Consider the following 18,642-nt stretch of genomic DNA (forward strand, 5'->3'; position numbering starts at 1 on the left):
TAGACAACCAAAACTCAACTCAAATGCTACCATGCACAAGGAAAGAAAAAAAGGTCATCGTTGAGCGAGGATTCTCAAACGTTGAACGAACCGAAACGCGTCCCCATCCTCATCCTCACCTCTCAAGGGTATCTTGCCACTGCACACACCTCCCTCCAAACAATTGTCCCTAATCACTCCTTCATCTTGACATAATTACTGGGGAAAATACCGTGTTTCGTTCCAATCATGCCCGTCCTAAATCATCGTGTCAGCCTCAACCTCCAAACCATCTCATCAAATGTCAAACCTTACCACCAATCCGTAGCATTATCCGTCTTCTTCAAGACAGTGATCACATCCCCCTTCTTGAATCCCAAATCGCCCGGCTCCACCGCCTCAAAGGTAAACAGCGCAATAGCCTCATTCTTCTTCAACATGGCTTCCTTACCCGCGTAGTTCGGCTTCGGCGCCGCCGGCCGTCCAGGCGGAGCCTTCTTCTCTCCTGTCGCGGCCCCACCAAAAGAATTATCCGCATACGTGCTCGACCTCGACCCCTGCCCAAACGATCTGGGCTCCTGATCATAAACCGGATCCTGCCACGTGGAAGATCTCTTGGGTGGCGCATAGTAATCTCCCTGTCCACTGCTCCCTGCAGGCACACTGTCCCGGTTCCTCGACTGCCCCTCCCCATAAGCTTGGCCAGTCTTGTTACCCCAGACAACCGGGTCTTCGTGGTCGTCATACACCGGTACGTCGTTGTACATTCTGTTGTCCATCGATCCACCGCCCGCCATACCGTTGAAAGCTCGAGTGTTGAGGATGCTCATTAGGGGATAAGCCTGCGACGGTGGGCGCTCGGCTCCAGACAGGAGTTCCCTCGCCGAGATCTGTCGGCCGTAGAGCTTAGCATTGGCGTCCTTGCGCTCGATAATGGCTGAGCCTTCGAGGGAGACACCGGCGAATAATCCCTTTGTCTTGGAGTAGCTGAAGATACCGGCCACACTTCTCAGAGAGGCAGCGCCGGCAGCTTCTGCGTTCCTGCCTACAGGACCAGCAGCTATTGACACATTGCCGCCGAGTGTGAGGGAGCCAGCCTGGGAGAAGGTCTTGACAGCGCTGGCGTCATTGAGAATAAAGACGAAATCTGTCAGCTCGAAGCCGATCTGGCCACCAAAGCCAGCACCGCCAGTTGCGATTGCGGATGGGGCGCTCCAGGAGCCATCGGGGAGGCGGGCGACGACGAGGCCGGAGCCGAAACGGGCGGATCCGAGAAAGCCTGCTTTGATCACAGTAAGGATAGCGAGGCCCTGTTGTGTAAAAATTGTTAGCCGGGGAGTTGACGGAGCCCGACAATGGCATGGCAGTTGGTTGCTTACCTTGGCGTTGGCGAGGACAGATGGTGGGATGACCTTCTCGGGTCCAAAGGCTTGTCTAGGGTCGATGAACGAGGAGAGGATCTTGCCGCACTTTTTGCATTCGGCTGTGGGAGGAGGAAAGTGTCAGCTATCTGTCGAAGCAGAGATTGTGCCATCATCTTTGAGTCGCGGGATGCTCGGGATGTAAGTACGCACAGGATAAGCTCGAAGGGAGCGGATTGTTGATTCCCATGGCTGCTGCTGTGTCGGGTGCAGGTGATCCTCAATGACCAAAGGGTAGAAGACGAAGAAAACAACAAATATTTCGAGTGGTGTAAGAAGAGGCTTTTTTGCTTTGTGGTCTCGTTACGGCAATCCGGCTTGCGCGGGGGGGAGTGCTGCAGTCTAGGCAGAAAAGTAGCCAATGCTTGGTGGATTGATCAACTATCAAAAAAGCTCCCAGCAGGCGTGTCCTTGTCAGGGAATCTCAAAGATATTTCAAGGGCGATAAACGATGTCGAAGGCCTTTCTAAGAATGCAAAGCAGCAATTGCCATTGCCGCGCGTCCAGTAAGTGGGCTGTGTATGAAAGGTGACAGTTTGGAGTTTGTGGTGGATGTTCCGTTACTCTGCCTTGTGATCGACTCTCTCTCCCGCTCGTGGTTGCTGAGTGGCAGCTGGAAGCTTCCCCGCAATTGTTCCCTCGCGCACATGCCAAGCTAGAGCGACGGCCTCCATTTTGGCTTGGAAGACGGAATGCGCTTCCGGATCCCTTGTCGGCGGAGATAACAGGTTGATATCTTGACATGTGTAGATACTCTACTGAGAGCCTCTACAGTATCCCAGCTCTTCTGAAACCAGCATGTCCTGAAAACAACCCCCGTGCAAAATCCCGTTCATGTACGACATTCTTCAACCCCAAAAATATTCAACACCTGGCCCGTCCGTAGTTGACATCATAGGCGCAGTCCTCACCCACAGCCGCCCGCCGCCGCCAACAGTACGCAAGGCAACGCGCCACACTGTGGCCTGCTCCGGGCCCCCACAGAAAAGCGGCTTCAAGCAGGGACCCCAACATTTCATCCCGTCTCCGGCTGGCAAGTCACTGGCGCCAGCGCTTTCAGCCCCCTTTCTCCCCGTTCATGCATGCTGCGTAAACGCATTTGCCACAACTCCAGACGAACCCACGACGACACCCACTGCGCGCAACACTATCGCGAGATTTTAACACGAACCCATCTTCCGCCCAGACCCCGCGATCATCCTGCCCCGAGTCCCTGGCCCACGCCCACGACCGACCCAACTGTGAAACATCCTGTCTCTCCCCTCCGACAAGCCGCAAGAACAAAGCCCCCAGGCACCACCCTCACCACCACACCTCCCATCCACACCCTCAGTCAAAATGTCCGAATCCTACGAACGCGAACGCCAAAACAATGCCCGCCTCGACGAGCTCTCCGCCAAAGTCTCCGCCCTCCGCGGCGTAACAATCGACATCTATGACCACGCCCGCAACCATGAGCTCATCGACTCCAGCGTACGTCCCTTTTCCTCCTCCCAGCACAACCGAAACAACCAAGCAAACTAACACTCATTCTCCCATTCATAGACCGAAACCTTCTCCTCAATGGGCACCCAACTCAAGGGCTCAGCCGGCAGACTAGGCCGCATGGCCGCCAGCGGGAACAAAGTCGCCATTCTCAAACTGTCAGGGATATTGATCGGCGCGTTTCTGGTGCTGTATTACCTCTGGAGGTTGATGTTCTGAGCATGCAAATACGATGAGATGGTGTGATGGAGGGGAAGCAGAGTCGTCGAATGAGGGCATACATCGGCAATAAAACACTGGGCTTTACCAGGAAGGAAAGGCGAGGACGCAGGGTGGATAATATCGAAAGTGAAGCCGGGATGAAGGCGAGGAGTGCAGGACGACGTTGACACGGGGATATACCACTCGAGATTATATCGTTTGTATTTGTTTCTATGGGATCGCGCTCCTGATAACAGAGAGCGCAGGGCATAGCACATGGCGTTTGGGGTTTGGGTCGGGGCGGTTGGTTACAGTAAACTCATTTATATCAACCAACACTTTTTGGTTTCATTTCTAATAGTGGTGCACATCAGTAACATTGTGATATCTCGTACATCCTGAACCCAGTCTACCCGCCCTACAACTACACATGCAAATAACATTACAAACACGATGCCACGCTTTTTGATCTGTCTGCCCTCCTCTTCTCCCAACCAAGTCGCACCCAAAAAAAATTACTATGCAAGGGCCCCAGTGTATAAACGAACGTCATGATTAAAAGTTGGCTATAGGGATTATCCTGGCTGGATATGTAGATTCAGGGGTAGTCTTCCCAGCCCCCTGGGATCCATTCACTGCCAGACATTGTTGAACAAGTCACTGTCGCCACCGGGCACAGCCGGCTTGGATGTGCTGGTAGAAGTGGTACCGCTTGTCCAACCGCCAAACTCCTCGTCCGCAGTGACCTTCGGAGCAGGGGCAAAACCACCTGATGCGCTGGGCACGATGGGTTGGCTGGAGAAGGAGCCCCAGCCAAAGTCATTCGAGGTCGAGGTCGTCGCCTTTGGGGGCTCTGGCTTGGCGGGCTCGTCAGAAGCCCAGGCGTTTCCACCCCAGACATCAGCACCAGAGAAGCCGCTGCCGCCAAAAGAGCCAAGGGTGTTAGAGGTGGCTACTGGCGCGGGGGCGGGAGCTGGGGCGGGCTTTGGCTGGCTGAGATTGAATACGGAGGAAGAGGTCATTGGGGGAGACGACACCGCAGGCTTAGGGGCGGGGGCTGGCTGAGAAGGTGCTGGCGAGGAAAAGTCGAAGAGGTCCCCAAGGGCAGCAGAGGCCGGTGCGGCGGCCGGTTTAGGAGCAGCCGCGGGGGAGGAGACGGAGCCCCACCCAGAAAGCCCGCCGATGGACGACTTGGATTGATGAGTTGATGTGGCTGGCTTGGAGTCGAAGAAGCTGCCGCCGCTCAAACCAGAGAAGGCCGAAGAGCTGCTGGTTGTCTGAGCCGCAGGGCGAGGGGAGCTGAAACTTCCAAGACTAGAGAAGGCATCGACTTGGGCGGGCTTGGGAGCAGTAGAGTTTCCAAAGCTCAAGTTGCTGAAGGCATCGTTGAGCCCACCAAAAGAACCCTGGGTCTGTGACATCCCTGTCGGGGATCCCAGACCGCTAAATGATCCCGAAGAGGCATGAGATACTGGTTGTTGAGGAGCCTGTGGTTGAGGTCGTGGCGCGGCTGCGTACAGTGAAAGAATCGACTGCTTGAGGTCTGGTCGGGATTGGCCTCCAGCGCTTGGTGTGCCAGTCGTGCTGGCTGGTCGAGGGGGCGCCGCAGTTTCCGAGCCCAAGAAATCCAAACCCAGCAGCGAATCCTTGGTGTTTGTCGCCTTCGGAGGAGCAGGGTCGGCTTTGGGAGGCACCTTGGACGCTGTTGGTCCGGCGGTACTAGCTCTCGGTGGTGGTACAGAGGCAAGGCCACCACCGATCAAGTCCTCTTGTGGTGGGGCGGCACGTCTTGGGGCCGACGACTGACCGATAGAGCTCTTCCGAGTCGATTCCCTCCGCTCAATATTTTGCTTCTCCTTGACCACGCTCAGGGGAACATCGTCATCGCCATCTGCATCCAACGTAGCAGGGTCCGGCATCGGTCCGTCCATTACCCATCTCTTCAGTTCGTATTTGGTGCGGATGAAGTTCTCGATCTTCGCTTCGCTGGGCACATGGCCAGGGGCCAACTTTGCTTCCCAATATTTGTTCGCGCGGGCATTTCCCCAGTTCAATACACTCTGTAGTTGTTCATCGGTCCAGGAGTCGAGGTCGACAGACTTGACACGGCTGATGTGCGTACCCATGCCACGGTGGATGCCCGAGCATCGGATGCATACGAAGACGCCCAGATTCCAACTGGCCCATCTTGGATCTGTTGATTTAAGGGGTCAATATGGCTTGACAAACATAGAGGAATGGTGGGTGGGAAACCTACGTTTGTTGCGCTTGCAGTCAGCGCACACCTTATTGGCCTCCAATTTCAAGAGGCTCTTGATGGTTTGCTGGTTTTGGAGTGCCCGATCGGCTCCAGGATTTGCCGGCCGTCGAGACATGGCGGGCTGTTTTGTTTTGGCAATGTAGAATAGGAAACCGAAGAATCTCGAAGAACAGGTAGATAATTTCGTGGGCAGATTCAAAATCGCGGGCGTGCCTTTCAGGTGCCTGAAGCCAGATGGCGCTGGAAACAATGCGACAAGGTTACCGGCTGAAGAGGGGCCGCCCAACGCCCCTTATTGATAACCCGCTAAGTGGATTTTGAATAGACCGCTATAAGATGGATACAACGATATTTAGGTAGCCGCATATTCTCCACCACCTTCAAGCTTCGCCCAGTTTCCACCACCCAACATGGACAGTATAAATCCGTATCACGGCTCTTTTACTCTCTATGGGATCTCAGTAGTCTTGCGATTCAATTTCGAATCATTCTCAACAAGGTGCCACAGACGCGGACAGTTCGTACAACAAGAAAGTCACTGTAGACCTACCCATGTATGTTCAAAAAAGCTTAAACAGACAACACTGCTCCTCCCGAGGGGCGAGCAGTGACGCAACCAGTTCGAGATTCCAAATAATGACCTTCAAAGAATATTGATAAATGGCACCCTCCAACGTTCACTCTCACTGCCACATTAGACCCTCTCCAAATCCAAATACCCGTTGATTCCAAACTCACAGCCAAACCGGCTTTGTCTCATCGCCCCTAAAAACCACCGATTTGTCAGTGATCAGCCCCGCTGTATTCCAACCGATTCTCACTCACAGCTTCTAAAGCTTCCGATCTGAGGCCCCCAAGCCCATCCATATAAACCGCATCTCATAACCCCAACCCCTCTCACACATTCTTTAAACTCATTCTCATGCGCTCAACACTCACCCGTCTATTCTACACCCTCTCCCACCTAACCCGCACCTCTGCACCCCTTCGTAACACTTGCTCCCTCCGCTCCGGCCCTCCACCACTGAGATCCTCCATGCCCGTCATCCCCTCCTTCCTCGCCAGCCTCTTCGGAACAACCGCCGCCTCCAACATGTCGTCATCATCATCCTACCCAGACCAACGAACACCAGACCAGTGGCGCGCAGTCCTAAACAAGGAACAATTCCGCATCCTCCGCGAAAAGGGCACCGAACCCCCCGGCTCCGGCAAGTTCGACAAGCACTACCCCACAACCGGAGTCTACACCTGCGCCGGCTGCCACGCCCCCCTCTACAAGGCCTCGCACAAGTTCTCCTCGGGCTGCGGCTGGCCCGCCTACTTTGACTCCATTCCCGGAGCCGTCACCCGCCACGAGGACCGCGCCTTCGGCATGCTCCGCACCGAGATTGTCTGCAGCAACTGCGGCGGCCACCTCGGCCACGTCTTCAAGGGGGAAGGCTTCCCCACCCCTACTGACGAGCGTCACTGTGTGAACAGTGTTAGTCTAAGTTTTAGTCCGGATGATGAGCCTGTCAAGAAGAAGGAGCAGGAGGAGACAAAAGAAAGGGAGGATAAGAGTAAGGTGTAATAAGGGTTGATATTAATAGTTACTTTTGTTTTTGTTTGCTCATGTGTCCAGCCGTGATTTTTCCAGCTGTCTCTCCTCAAATGAAACTCAAGAAATTCGAGCCAGATACACACTCATTTACAATTACATTGCGCTCTTATTCTCCACTTCCCTCATCTCCCTCACTGTTGAAGCAACCACCCTAGTCCATCTTCTGATGAACTCCTCCTGGAAGCCCGACAACACTCTAAATGCCTCTTCCGGATCATCCACCCCAGCAATCGCATTCCTCCCCTTCTCCATCATATCCTCCCATAACCTCGTCGCATCAACCAGCCCTTCCTGTTGTATCTGCGAGATGCGCAGCAGTGCCTGCATGTTGATTCTCCCCGAGTCCGGAGGGTCATGCTTTTGTTGTGCTTGCCTATAGGGAACTATTTCTGTTGAGGTATTTGGATGTGCAGGCACCATTGCAGTACTCGTGGCTGACCTAGTCGATGCCACCGTGGTGATCGCGGTCTGTTGGCTAGATGCCTCTCCAGCTTCTTCCTCCTCTGGTATTCTCAAACCCCCAAACGGTCGTGTCGAAGGGTCTTCATAGTCTGACGTAAGAGTCGACGCTTGCGAAATGGTCTCTTGGCTCTCTGATTCACTAATAATTGTCTGCACTCGCTGGAGAAGCCTCCTGGGCACGGATACAGAATAGGAAGAGTCCGGAAGAGGATGTGGGCTGGATATTCCACTGCTAGGCGATTGGGTTGTTTGGTGGTTATCGTCGAGATGTTTCCCAGGAGCAGAGCCGTGCCCTCCTCGAGAGGGTTGGCTTTTCCGTGACCTTGATCGAGAAGACGAAAATGACCCGAGTTTGCTAACCTTGTATATGCCCGCTCCGAGTACTCCAGGGATTCCAATGGTTGTTGCTGCCGGGGATGGCATCACTGGAGGCGACCACTGTCCTTGAGATTGATAACCACCAGGATATCCCACCGGTTGACTTGCAGATCGCTGATAGGTGAGTTGATCTGGTGCTGCGTTGGGATAGTGATATGGTGGATTTGGTGCAATTGAATATGGTGGGCTTGAGCTGTAAGGATGTGAGTGATTTGATGAGCTGTATGGCGAGCTGTGTGGTGGCAGTGGGGGAGACATGGCGTTTGGAGTCGGGTGGTAGTAGACGTTTTGTGATTGGCTGTAAGGCTGGCTCCAAGAATAACTCTGATCCTGCTGCAATTCCTCTTGATAACAGTCGACATTTATCCCTAAATCATCAAATTCCTTCAAGACAGTCTCAAAGTCCGAAGCAACTTTGAGAGTGGCTCTGAGTATTGAGGATCCCTGGGGCACTGAGTATCAGTATCTGAATATACGACATGCCACCAATACTTACATCTTGAGTGTTGGAAGGATATCGAACATAAAGAACAGGTTCATGTTGGGCGCGGCGTATGAATTGCTCTGGTGCACCGTTGTCTGTAGGCCCCTCCGACGGACGAAAGTCTGCAAGGTCGAGCTTGACCAGTTCCTCAGCCCTGTCTTTAACATGGACCATCAAGTAATTTCGCCATAGAGGCATCCGAAGTCGCGAGCCATCGACTGGTCTACGAGGAACAAGATCGAGTTGCGGCTTCAGCACAAGCTGCGGGTCTTTATAGAAGCTTGATCTGCCATTAAAGCGGACATCCTGCAATTCGAATCTGCGTATTGGTCTTCTAGGCTGTGGCGTGGGCTTCGCAGCAGGCATGGCCGGATATTTGGAGCGCGAGGAACATTGGGAGAGAGGGTAGATGCAAGTCGAAGAACATTCATGACATGTTCAAAAGACAAGGTCTCAATTCATTGCTGGCCCCCCAATTATGCGCTTCAAACTGAACAGCCGGACTTTATTACCCCACACAGCAGGTTTGATGGGAAGGTACGATGAAGGCCATCCCGTCATCTTGGAAGGCACGACTGAGTTTCATGTGGAGCGAAGGACTGAGGAAGGGGGGTTGATGGTAAGCCCTTAGCTTAGCAACTGGAGTAGGTAAAGTACCAAATATATATGCAGCCATTCTGATGCCAATTACATGGGAAATAAAGGAACAATCCCCCTTGGAACCCCATTTCATTCATCTCATCCTTAGGCCTCAAAATGGTCAAGAGAGCAGGTGTGAGAGGTTGAGAGCATTAAGGGGAGAGATGCTCCTCTGTATGGTCTGTGCATGTAACACGACGGTGATGGTCTGTGCGTCTCTTGGCATATATCTCCAGCCATCGTTGCTCGCCAAAAAATCCCAGTGCACGTCAATTGAAGTCAGCAACCCGCGTCGCATCACGGCAGCTGGCTGGAGACAAAACACCACCTGTTTTCTCGACCAACATTTCCACATTCTTCACAGCAGTCACGTTTCCGATCCCAGGTAGCGGAACTGATTATCGCATGGTATAGCGACTTATAACACTAGAACCCGATCACTGTCAATTCCCCAGCACACTCGACAGCATCTGGACGCTGAGCTGCGTCTCGATGCGCCAAGATGGCCCCGACCAAACCCATCGTTGAGCATACCGTCGACCGAACCCCCGAATATGAAAAGTTCCTCGAGGAGCTTCGCGACTTCCATGAGAAGCGCGGGACCCATCTTGACCCCGAGCCCAAGATGGGAAACCTGAGTGTCGACCTGTACAAGCTGTTCAACTACATCGTGCAAAATGGTGGCTATGACAAGGTCTCGGATGAGAAGCTGATGTGGCGGAAGATGTGCGAAGGGTTGGGACTCATGCGACACAACGCCCCGGCCGACGCGTATACGTTGAAACAAATATTCTACAAGAACCTTGCCGCCTTCGAGATCAAGAAAATCCACAACAAGGAGCCTCCTCCGCCAGAGATCCTCGAATTTACGACTGCCAAGGGAGGATCGCTACTGACACGCACATTGGAGAACTTTGTCGCAAAGGGGAGAAACGATAGGGAGGATTCTGAGGATGGAAGTACGCCGGGCAGAGAGCGTCCTGTCGCCGAGACTCCTGCATCAGGCCGCGCCTCCCGAGGCCTCAGGGAAGCTCCTGCACCGAGGGTTATTTTCCATCCCGACACCAATTCCTCACGCCAGACCCGTCACGCATCTGGAGCGCAGCAAATAGGTACCCCCTCGTCCAACTCCCACTCTCACAACAACTCTGCGATTGCTCAAAATCCTGGAAACTCCCACCGTGGCGCATATGTTTTCAACCCTCCAGGGCCCGACATGAACAATCCCATCGTTCAGGGCTTTGTGCCCCAGCCTGTCCAGCAGATGCCGTTGCGTATCGTCGACACCCCCTCCAGCAACCCGGAGCTGTTTGCCAGGAAACAACGACTCCTGAAGCAGCCACCAGTCGCTGCCCCTAATCCGGGGATGCTTGTAAGAGCTTGTCTACCACCTGGTAAGCACTTGTTAGGATTGTTTATGGTATTTTTCAACTCTAACATTGGTTTCCAGGAGCTTTGGATGGGCCCAACATCTACGAGCGTTGTCTCTTGTCGCTTCGGTCAGGCATCCGGTCAGAACAGGCGTTTGGCTGTCATCATCTCCTCAAAATCTCACACGAGCGTGGTGATAAATACAAGTTCTCTCAGTTCTGTGGTCTCGCTGAGGGCTTGACGGAGCTTGCTCTTAGTATTGGTGGCATGATTTACCATGTCAACTGGACAGTTTCCTACGACCCCGATTCCGACAACACCGACATTGGTGAGCTGGATGGTCTCGAGGGCACCCCAGATATCCTGGAACGAATTGCCCAGCTCAAGCGTCGGAAGGATGTCGACGACAACATTCTTCCCGCCGAATTCCGCGACCAGCTCACGCTGGTTTTGGAGGCGACACAGACCATCCGCAACATGGTCAACATGCCGGACAATGCCTACTTTATGTCCGAGTACCCTCCAGTCAAGGACCTCCTCTGCGTCATTCTCAATTTGCCAGAACTGGAGTGCGTCGTGGAGTTGAAGCATCTCGCTCTCGAAATCGCCGAATCGATTCTCCCTTACCTTGTCCTCAGATCAGACGACCCTCTGTATCAGTCACTACTTGCGAAACTCGAGTCGGACGATCGGGGTGTGATATTGACTGCCCTGAAGGCGCTCAACAAAATCGCACTAAACCACCCAATCGAGACGAACAGACTCGGCAATGTCCCTCCTTCGGTCCTCCAGCGTATCATGGACTGGCTTCTCCTCAACGACGAGGACCTGCTGGACATTACCACCGATTTCCTCTACCAGTACACAGCCGTAGTCGAGAACCTTGACACGATGCTCAAGCACATCAAGATAGAGCATCTCGTCACGCACCTCGTCCGACTGCTCTCCCACGGCGCCAAGCGATCAACGCGGGAGCTGATTGTCAGCGAGGCGCGTCTTGCCTACGACCCCCCCAACGAGACGGTCGTTCCTACACCGAAGGACCTGTTGGAGAAGCTTCTTGCCATTGAAGAACCGGAGCGCTGCTACGCCTGGATCCGGTGTTTCTTTGAGGAAGACCCCGACTCCAACATCACCCAGCTTGCGATCTGGCAGGCGTACAACACGGAATTCCTCGAACCCCTCAAGCGGAAGGGCCGTAGCATGATCAGCGCGCCAGAATTTATCAAGAGCATCACGAGCGTTTATGAATCGGCCGGGGCCCAGATTGTGCACGAGCAGGGGCCGGGAGGGCAGTCTCAGCAGAAGTACCTGATTAGGGGCATCAGGCCAAGACGGTACCCCATCAGCCCAGACGGGAGGGGGTATTTCCAGTGTCAACTTCCTGCTCCTCATGGCAAACCCCCCGGGGGAGCCAAATGCGGCGCGTGGAATCTCACAGCAGAGAAGATGTGGGATCACATTGTTGCCGAACATTTAGGTGACAGCGTCTCCCGCACTGAAGATGGGAAGTTGGTCAACAAGGAAGGGATGTTTTCCTGCGCTTGGAACAACTGCCAGAAATTCCCCCGCCCCACAGAGATGTTCCTCGTTCAGTACATGGCTCACCTCAAAACCCACCTCCGCAGCGAGGAGATCCGACACGCGGCCAAGCCATCGGAGATTTCTCCTTTGGCCCCCCTACCGCCCCCCCCTCCGTCCCCGACCTCGACCACTAACAGATCCAGGAGTGGGAGTTTCTCTTCGTCTTCTTCAAAGTCGAGGGTTGTCAGGCCGGCGAAGACGGTAACGATCACGATTGAGGAGACGGCGAGCGCGAAGGATGAACGGAACCCGAATGCGCCGGCGCAGGCGGCGGGGGTGCCGCTTAGCGCGGTTTTGATTCTGAGGAATATTGCGCAGTATGTCCCGAGGACGGAGGCGGAGGCGGAGTTGAGGAGGAGGAAGAATGAGGGGGAGGAGGGTGAAGGTTGGAACGAGATTTTGTTTAGGCCTGTGATGGGGAGGTTGTGGGAGGTTTTTACCGAGAATAGGCTGCTGACGCCGCATTTGGCGGGGTTGTTTGGGCTTTTGGAGGAGAGGCAGCAGGTTAGGAGGTTTGTGGTGGAGGAGTAAGATGGAGATGATTTTTTTTTGTGTGTGTGTGTCTGTGTTTGGGCGTTTCTTCATGGGAAAAAAAGATGAATTTGGGAGAAACAATGGTTTGGGTTGTTCGACGGAGACATTTCTTCGTCTTGAGGCGAGGATGGGAAGGAAATGGTGGGTGGATGGATCACTGGAAGGGCTTCTTCAGGGTGGTGATTGTTCTTTCTTTCTTGTCCTAAATTTAGGATGTATCGCTTGTGGCTGAATACTGTACGATAATACCCTTTATTTCTCATCCAAGCTTCATGTGAGAGTGTGTACTAGCGTTTTCATAGTATGGAATGCGAATAAAATCAGTCTAAAAGATGCGGAGTGATCTCCTGAAAGATGAATTGCTATATACCTTGTGATGATCAAACAGGAGCAACTGGGGAATGAGGTCGACTCGGATTGAGTGATATCAGTCTTGTAAGATTGAGAGCAGTCGCTGAAGAAAGTGAATTGCTGTAATTTATGTGAATGAGAAAGCCCTGAAAGCTAGATATGTATGCGATCTTCCATGAGCAAGCAAGCTGGAAGGGGAAAACGAAAAAGGGGGAGGTCGATGTGTTTCTCGAGGTTAATGTGGATGAGGGCCATTTGGCTGCCAGATGTGATATTCATAAAGCAACGACTCCAGAGGTTGGAGAACTCGATATTGTACATCAGACGCACACCAAATGTAACTTACGCTGAAGAGCAGTTAAAATGGTCCGCTTGGCTCCGGGCGACAGCGGTCTCGACTCCTTGGGCCAAGAGAGGAACGTTAGATTGTCGGATTTTCTGTGTGCCATGCGGCCACGACCCGCTGTCAACGGGCTCTCCCGCTGCGACAGCAATTTTATGCAATCTGTGCAGTGGCGACGAAGAGAAAACCGGGAAAGCGGGAACATCGTGAACGTCAATGTCATGCCTGCTGCTGTGACCTGCGTGATCGATCGTGAGGGTAAGGGTTGCTGCGACCGAGACTGTCTGTGGTCCAAGCGTTCTGGGGTCACAAGGCGCCCCGGATTCAGGGGTCCAATGGTGGCGAGTTTGAGGCCATCGTGAGATCTGATCTGGGGTAAAAAGGCGGCGGGCTAGGCCCTTGCCGACCCAAATGGCCGGGAAATAAACATACGATGCTGTGGCTGACTGGCGGCGGCTCGCTTCGACCCTGCGGGAAGATTATCGTGAGCCGTTGGATGGGGCTCGCTTGGCGTTGGCGTGTCCCACGGAGCTGGCTCGAGCTGGCGGAGGTTACCCCGTACCTTTTTTTGAACGACATGCCTTGGATCGTGAGTTTTTGGGTGGTGGATTTTTGTTGGCGGTGGGTGTTAACACCACCAACTACGGAGAAAAAGACAGTGAGGGGATGAGATGAAGGGGGAGACGGGGAGGACATGTTGTCAAACCATGGGGGGCCTTGATTTACCCTGTCTGACAGGTGGGCGTTCTTGTCGTTGCTGGTGATGAGGTGATTGATGAACCCAAACGACCGATGGGCAGACGGCCGCGGGATGGCCAACAAGCCAAATCCCCGCACCCGCGGATGAGTCCCGACTCAGGTGGGGTATCCGAAAGGTTCTGGAAGGGCTTCTTGATGGAGTTCGTCTCAGGCCAACAGTGCAGGAAAAAAAGTCCCTATCAAGATGATGCATTCAGCAACTCCGATAGGCCACAGCAAACAAGGGGCACCAGGTCGTTGACGTTCTCGACTTCAGTAGTCTCGACCGAAGGATTTGACTGTGCATTACTGTTCCTCCCTCCCATACCCTGCGTGCCTTTGCGTGGTGCAGGCGTTGATAACCATTTTTGACGCGTCACTCGGAAGCTGCGAAAATATATGCAGAGGTACGGGTTGGGTTGGGTTGCTTGAGGGGGCTTCGTACAGCCGTGCTGCATGGCGGCTGGGCGGGGCATGCAGACGCTCATGCAACGACTGTGCTGCTTAGTTGATTCTTGCCTGCGGTTGGGTCGACGGTACCTGATGGAGGGTAGGCTTCATTTGCTTCTTGAGATACTGCTCCGAATAGCGGACCATCATAAAGGCAGAAGATCGACAATGTACCGGTCGAGATAGGAGCTGGAGCTCCCCTCCCTCACCACGAAATAGCTGACACACTAAAGTAGGTTAACACGCCTTTAAGATAGTTTATAGGCCTATAAACTATCTTTAAGGCGTGTTAACCTACTTTGGTGTCTCAATTATTTTGTGGCAAGGGTGCTCCCCTAGACAGCCTCAATTCGTGGATGCTGCCTCCTAAATCCGAAAGGCTGTGCACCGCAGGTTACGTTGCAGGTCCTCCCGAAGTGATAGCCCAACGGTCCTCCCCGCTCGGTGTCTTGGCCATGTGAATTAGGTAGTTGATGGTGTAGATGTCTTTTCATCAACACTACTATCCTTGCCGATTGAGCCGGCAAGTCGAGTTTCATAGGCAACCACATGACCTAATGTCGAGATATTTTGCTGATGCATCCCGCACCTTTGGTTCTTTTTGCCAATGGCGTGTGCGGCATGAGTTCATCATCGGCGATGGTGTTGTGTTCCTCGAATCGATCGAGCAACATGGACCTTACCACCAACAAAAAGCTCGGGCTCCAAAGTTCGGTGAGACGGTTCTTGATGCAAGGTAAGCGGTATGTGCTACTGCTCTAGAGAGGCTGCATCTCCTACTGGTAGATGTCGAGATATCGACTGTCGTGTCCAACTCACACTGAAAAGCCCAACCACCGGTTCAGTCCCATGCAGGTCCAAGCCCAAGCTCCGATTGTGTCTCTGTTGAGTGCGGGGTCTGCGGGGCTTCTGAGGGGTAGGTCACCGCTCTGCGGAATGTTGAGTGGTGTGAAGTGTGTCGGGGGTCAATTATCTTTTGTGAATGTTTTAGTTGGTGATATCTGGGTGTAGGAAGCCCCTGGACTAGAGGATGGGTTTTCAAAAATTGGGCCCCCACGCACCGCCAGAAAGTTGATGGTGTGGTTTGCCACGACGCCAATTGACCGGGGTTTCCACCGCACTTTTTTTCTGCATGTAACCCCACACGATGGGTGCTGCAGCTCCATCTCCGGCAACGACGGCCACCGAGAGAATGGAGAGAAGAAGATGAAGCCGTACCAGAGGTCCGGCGTGGGCCGCATGTCTCGTATCTCAAGATAACGTGTTGCTGATCAGTTCAAAGCCAAGGCGGGTGTAAAATCCCTGCTGGGTGTGTGACACGTCTGGACGAGCACGACGAGGTGCGTTTGGAGAGTGCCGGATGTTTGATGCTGTTGAGGGTGGGTTTTGATCGTCCAAGAGCTCCCAGGCTGGCCCTGGCACGCAGCCCTTGCCAGCCCTGTCGTCTATTTAACCTCCACTTACCTATTCTAGTTAGCGGTCGCAGCAAGCGTGGTTGAAACAACAGATGCTGTCGCAATCACTTGCCCTTTTGGAAAAGTGTCAGGACAGGCGACCTGTGACCGTCATCCGCGACCCTGACACCAACGATTCCGCACTCTGGAGCACTGCATGTTTCCCGAGAAATTGCTGCTGGTCTTGTGACTGAATCTCAATCTTTGGGCCCACCAAATGTGCTCTCACCGCTCGAGGATCCCGCTCAGCAAATGCTCGGCCTCGAGGGGGTGGTTACTGATTATCAGTTAGATGGTGGGCAGATAAATACCAAAGCACTGAACCACCAGAGTTGGAGGGGGACACAGACGCCAATCTCTAGCTTTCGTCCATTGTCGACCAAATCATCAGCCTCAACCGGTGAACGTCTCCAACCCAGGTACGTCCAGTGGATCTGTTACTCTAAGTTTTGCCGTTGTTGAAGACTTCGTCCAACCACCTGGTGCACTGGCGGGGCTTCCAAGTGGAGACCCACCACGTCAGGCTAAGGCCTCATCAACAATAACCTGGCATCACGCTTCTCCTGGGAACAATAGATGAGATGGTTGCTGGTCTAGAGGGTCTAGACGAACGTCCGCAGCATGCCGCTCTGTGCCGCTCCCCGCAAAAAGACAATGCTGTGCCGCTTGTCCCTGTCTGTGGGAGGTGGGAGTGGTGGTGTGGTGGCATGTCGATATCAACCATCCATCTCTGAATCCTGGCTACTGGCCGGTCGTTTCGCTGCGGAAAGACGCACGGAAACGTCGAGACCGGAAGCTTATTTTGCAGCGTTGCAGCATATACTTGGAACAGGCGCATAATCGGCACTCGCGGTTGCGACTTTGCGTGGAGAAATTGTTGCTGATCCGCAAACAACCCTCTCAGAAGAACGATCTCGACTCGCCCCTCCGCCACCATCTTGGCCCCGCTCCCCTGACTGGTCCTTTGCCTCATCCGCCCTCCGGCCTTCCCTAGCTTCAGCCAGCACGTCACGCTCCTAGCAGAAAGACTTTTCCCCTGCTCCATCTTATCCCATCCCATTCATCCTATAAATAACAAGAGCCTGGCGGCCCCGTTCACGCTGTCAGGTCTTTGATTCACCCACCAACGAGCAGTTTTGTGGTCGCTATTGAGGAGCCCAGGTACATTTAACGTACCTTGAACCCATCAGCCGAATCTCCTTCCCCCCCCCCCCCCCCAGCCTCTTCATTCACTTACACCCAACGACCCCTTTGTCTTCGTGTCAAGTGCTTCTGGCCGAACACTCAGCTCGTTCGTACCTTCGTTTATTTCGCTGAACCTTCGCTACCCACGTTTCGCTCAAGCCACTTCTTGCTCTTGAGCATTTTTTGACTTTTTCACAAAGTCTACCATACACCCACCAAAATCAGCAACAACACCACAAATCAGCAAAAATGGCTTCTGCTGTTCGTGCCGCCCGCATGGCCCCGCGCCTTTCGGTCCTCGTTCGGCCCGCTGTCGCTCGCACAACCCCTTCGGTCTGCCAGCGCGCCGCCTTCTCCGTCTCGGCCGGCCGCTTCAAGTCTGAGGTGATCAAGGAGACTGAGGTTCCCGTTTCTGTCTACAACCCCGACGCTAAGGGCGTCGCTTCTGGCAATGCCGACCATTTCAGCATCCCCGTCAAGCCTCGTCAGCGTGCTCCTGAGCCCGTCGTCGAGGAGGATGAGGAGGTTGTTCCCCTTGAGGAGAAGGTCTACTCTCAGCTCCCAAAGACGCTGCAGAAGATGAGCGTCCACGGCAAGGTCATCATCATCACTGGGTATGTTCAACTTGCACAACTTCGAACGATGGAAGTCATAAATTACTAACAAGAAATTAGTGGTGCTCGTGGTCTTGGAAACTATATGGCCCGTGCCTGCGCTGAAGCTGGTGCCAAGGCCATTGCCATCTTCGATGCCAACCAAGAGCTCGGTGATGAGTCTGCTGCCGAGCTTCACCAGAAGACCGGCCTGCCCGTCTCCTTCTTCAAGGTTGATGTCCGTGACGGACATGCCATTGATGCCGCCGTCAAGAACGTCGTCGATCTCTACGGAACCCCTGACGTCTTGGTCAACTCTGCTGGTATCGCCGATTCCAACATTCCCGCCGAGACCTACGACCCAGCCATGTTCCGCCGTCTTATCGACATCAACCTGACTGGTTCCTTCCTCATGTCCCAGTCGGTCGGCCGTGCCATGATGGCCGCTGGCAAGCCCGGTTCCATCATTCTCGTCGCCTCTATGTCCGGCTCCATCGTCAACTACCCACAGGAGCAGTCCTGCTACAACGCCTCCAAGGCTGGTGTCATCCAGCTCGGCAAGTCCCTCGCTGCTGAGTGGGCCAAGTACCAGATCCGCGTCAACTGCATCTCCCCCGGCTACATGGACACGGCCCTCAACAAGGTTCCCGCTCTCGACGCCCAAAAGAAGATCTGGAAGTCGTTGACTCCCCAGGACCGCCTCGGAAACGTGGATGACCTCAACGGTCTCTGCGTGTTCCTCGCCTCTGACGCCTCCGGTTTCATGACCGGGTCCAACGTCATCATTGACGGTGGCTACAGTCTCTACTAAGTTTATGATACGACAAGAAATAATTTGCTGCTTTTATCGGCTTCGGGATACCCTATAGACGGTTTGGCTTTTTTTATGTGTTCCTCATGGGCAGCAGCAGCAAAAATTAGTGGATTCTGACAATGGCATGGGTGGACGGATGGATGGTGATTATGGGGTTTTTATCTTCATGAGCGATGGGATTTTGTTTACTTTGGGGGCGTACAGCGATGATATTTTTTATTTTTTTCATGGGGGTCTTTTTTTCTCTTTCTCACGATATGGGTGCAAACATTAAAAAGAATCGGGGGCTCATTTTTCACTGGATTCGTCTCTTTTT

At 53.6% G+C, this 18,642-nt stretch overlaps 7 protein-coding genes across 7 annotated transcripts; 4 read left to right on the top strand and 3 right to left on the bottom strand.

The window, feature by feature from the left end:
* Positions 1-173: 173 nt before the first annotated feature.
* PODANS_4_7070 (uncharacterized protein) lies at positions 174-1,590 on the bottom strand (the record flags this gene model as incomplete). Its single annotated transcript, XM_001906097.1, has 3 exons — positions 174-237; positions 295-1,462; positions 1,554-1,590. 3 exons carry the CDS (start codon positions 1,588-1,590, stop codon positions 174-176), a joined length of 1,269 nt encoding a protein of 422 aa, XP_001906132.1.
* A 1,148-nt stretch (positions 1,591-2,738) lies between these two features.
* Positions 2,739-3,104, top strand: PODANS_4_7060 (uncharacterized protein; the record flags this gene model as incomplete). The annotated part of the gene is made up of 2 exons (XM_001906098.1): positions 2,739-2,873; positions 2,946-3,104. The coding sequence occupies 2 exons, from the start codon at positions 2,739-2,741 to the stop codon at positions 3,102-3,104; spliced, it is 294 nt and encodes a 97-aa protein (XP_001906133.1).
* Positions 3,105-3,718: 614 nt separating this feature from the next.
* On the bottom strand, positions 3,719-5,461 carry PODANS_4_7050 (uncharacterized protein; the record flags this gene model as incomplete). The annotated part of the gene is made up of 2 exons (XM_001906099.1): positions 3,719-5,280; positions 5,344-5,461. 2 exons carry the CDS (start codon positions 5,459-5,461, stop codon positions 3,719-3,721), a joined length of 1,680 nt encoding a protein of 559 aa, XP_001906134.1.
* Positions 5,462-6,439: 978 nt separating this feature from the next.
* Positions 6,440-6,916, top strand: PODANS_4_7040 (uncharacterized protein; the record flags this gene model as incomplete). Its single annotated transcript, XM_001906100.1, has 1 exon — positions 6,440-6,916. One exon carries the CDS (start codon positions 6,440-6,442, stop codon positions 6,914-6,916), a length of 477 nt encoding a protein of 158 aa, XP_001906135.1.
* A 123-nt stretch (positions 6,917-7,039) lies between these two features.
* On the bottom strand, positions 7,040-8,636 carry PODANS_4_7030 (uncharacterized protein; the record flags this gene model as incomplete). The annotated part of the gene is made up of 2 exons (XM_001906101.1): positions 7,040-8,230; positions 8,283-8,636. 2 exons carry the CDS (start codon positions 8,634-8,636, stop codon positions 7,040-7,042), a joined length of 1,545 nt encoding a protein of 514 aa, XP_001906136.1.
* A 775-nt stretch (positions 8,637-9,411) lies between these two features.
* On the top strand, positions 9,412-12,395 carry PODANS_4_7020 (uncharacterized protein; the record flags this gene model as incomplete). Its single annotated transcript, XM_001906102.1, has 2 exons — positions 9,412-10,303; positions 10,360-12,395. 2 exons carry the CDS (start codon positions 9,412-9,414, stop codon positions 12,393-12,395), a joined length of 2,928 nt encoding a protein of 975 aa, XP_001906137.1.
* Positions 12,396-17,168: 4,773 nt separating this feature from the next.
* PODANS_4_7010 (uncharacterized protein) lies at positions 17,169-18,323 on the top strand (the record flags this gene model as incomplete). The annotated part of the gene is made up of 2 exons (XM_001906103.1): positions 17,169-17,533; positions 17,594-18,323. The coding sequence occupies 2 exons, from the start codon at positions 17,169-17,171 to the stop codon at positions 18,321-18,323; spliced, it is 1,095 nt and encodes a 364-aa protein (XP_001906138.1).
* Positions 18,324-18,642: the final 319 nt, after the last annotated feature.

The sequence above is a fragment of the Podospora anserina genome, chromosome 4 (assembly GCF_000226545.1).
Source record: "Podospora anserina S mat+ genomic DNA chromosome 4, supercontig 4".
Taxonomy (NCBI): Eukaryota; Fungi; Ascomycota; class Sordariomycetes; order Sordariales; family Podosporaceae; genus Podospora; species Podospora anserina.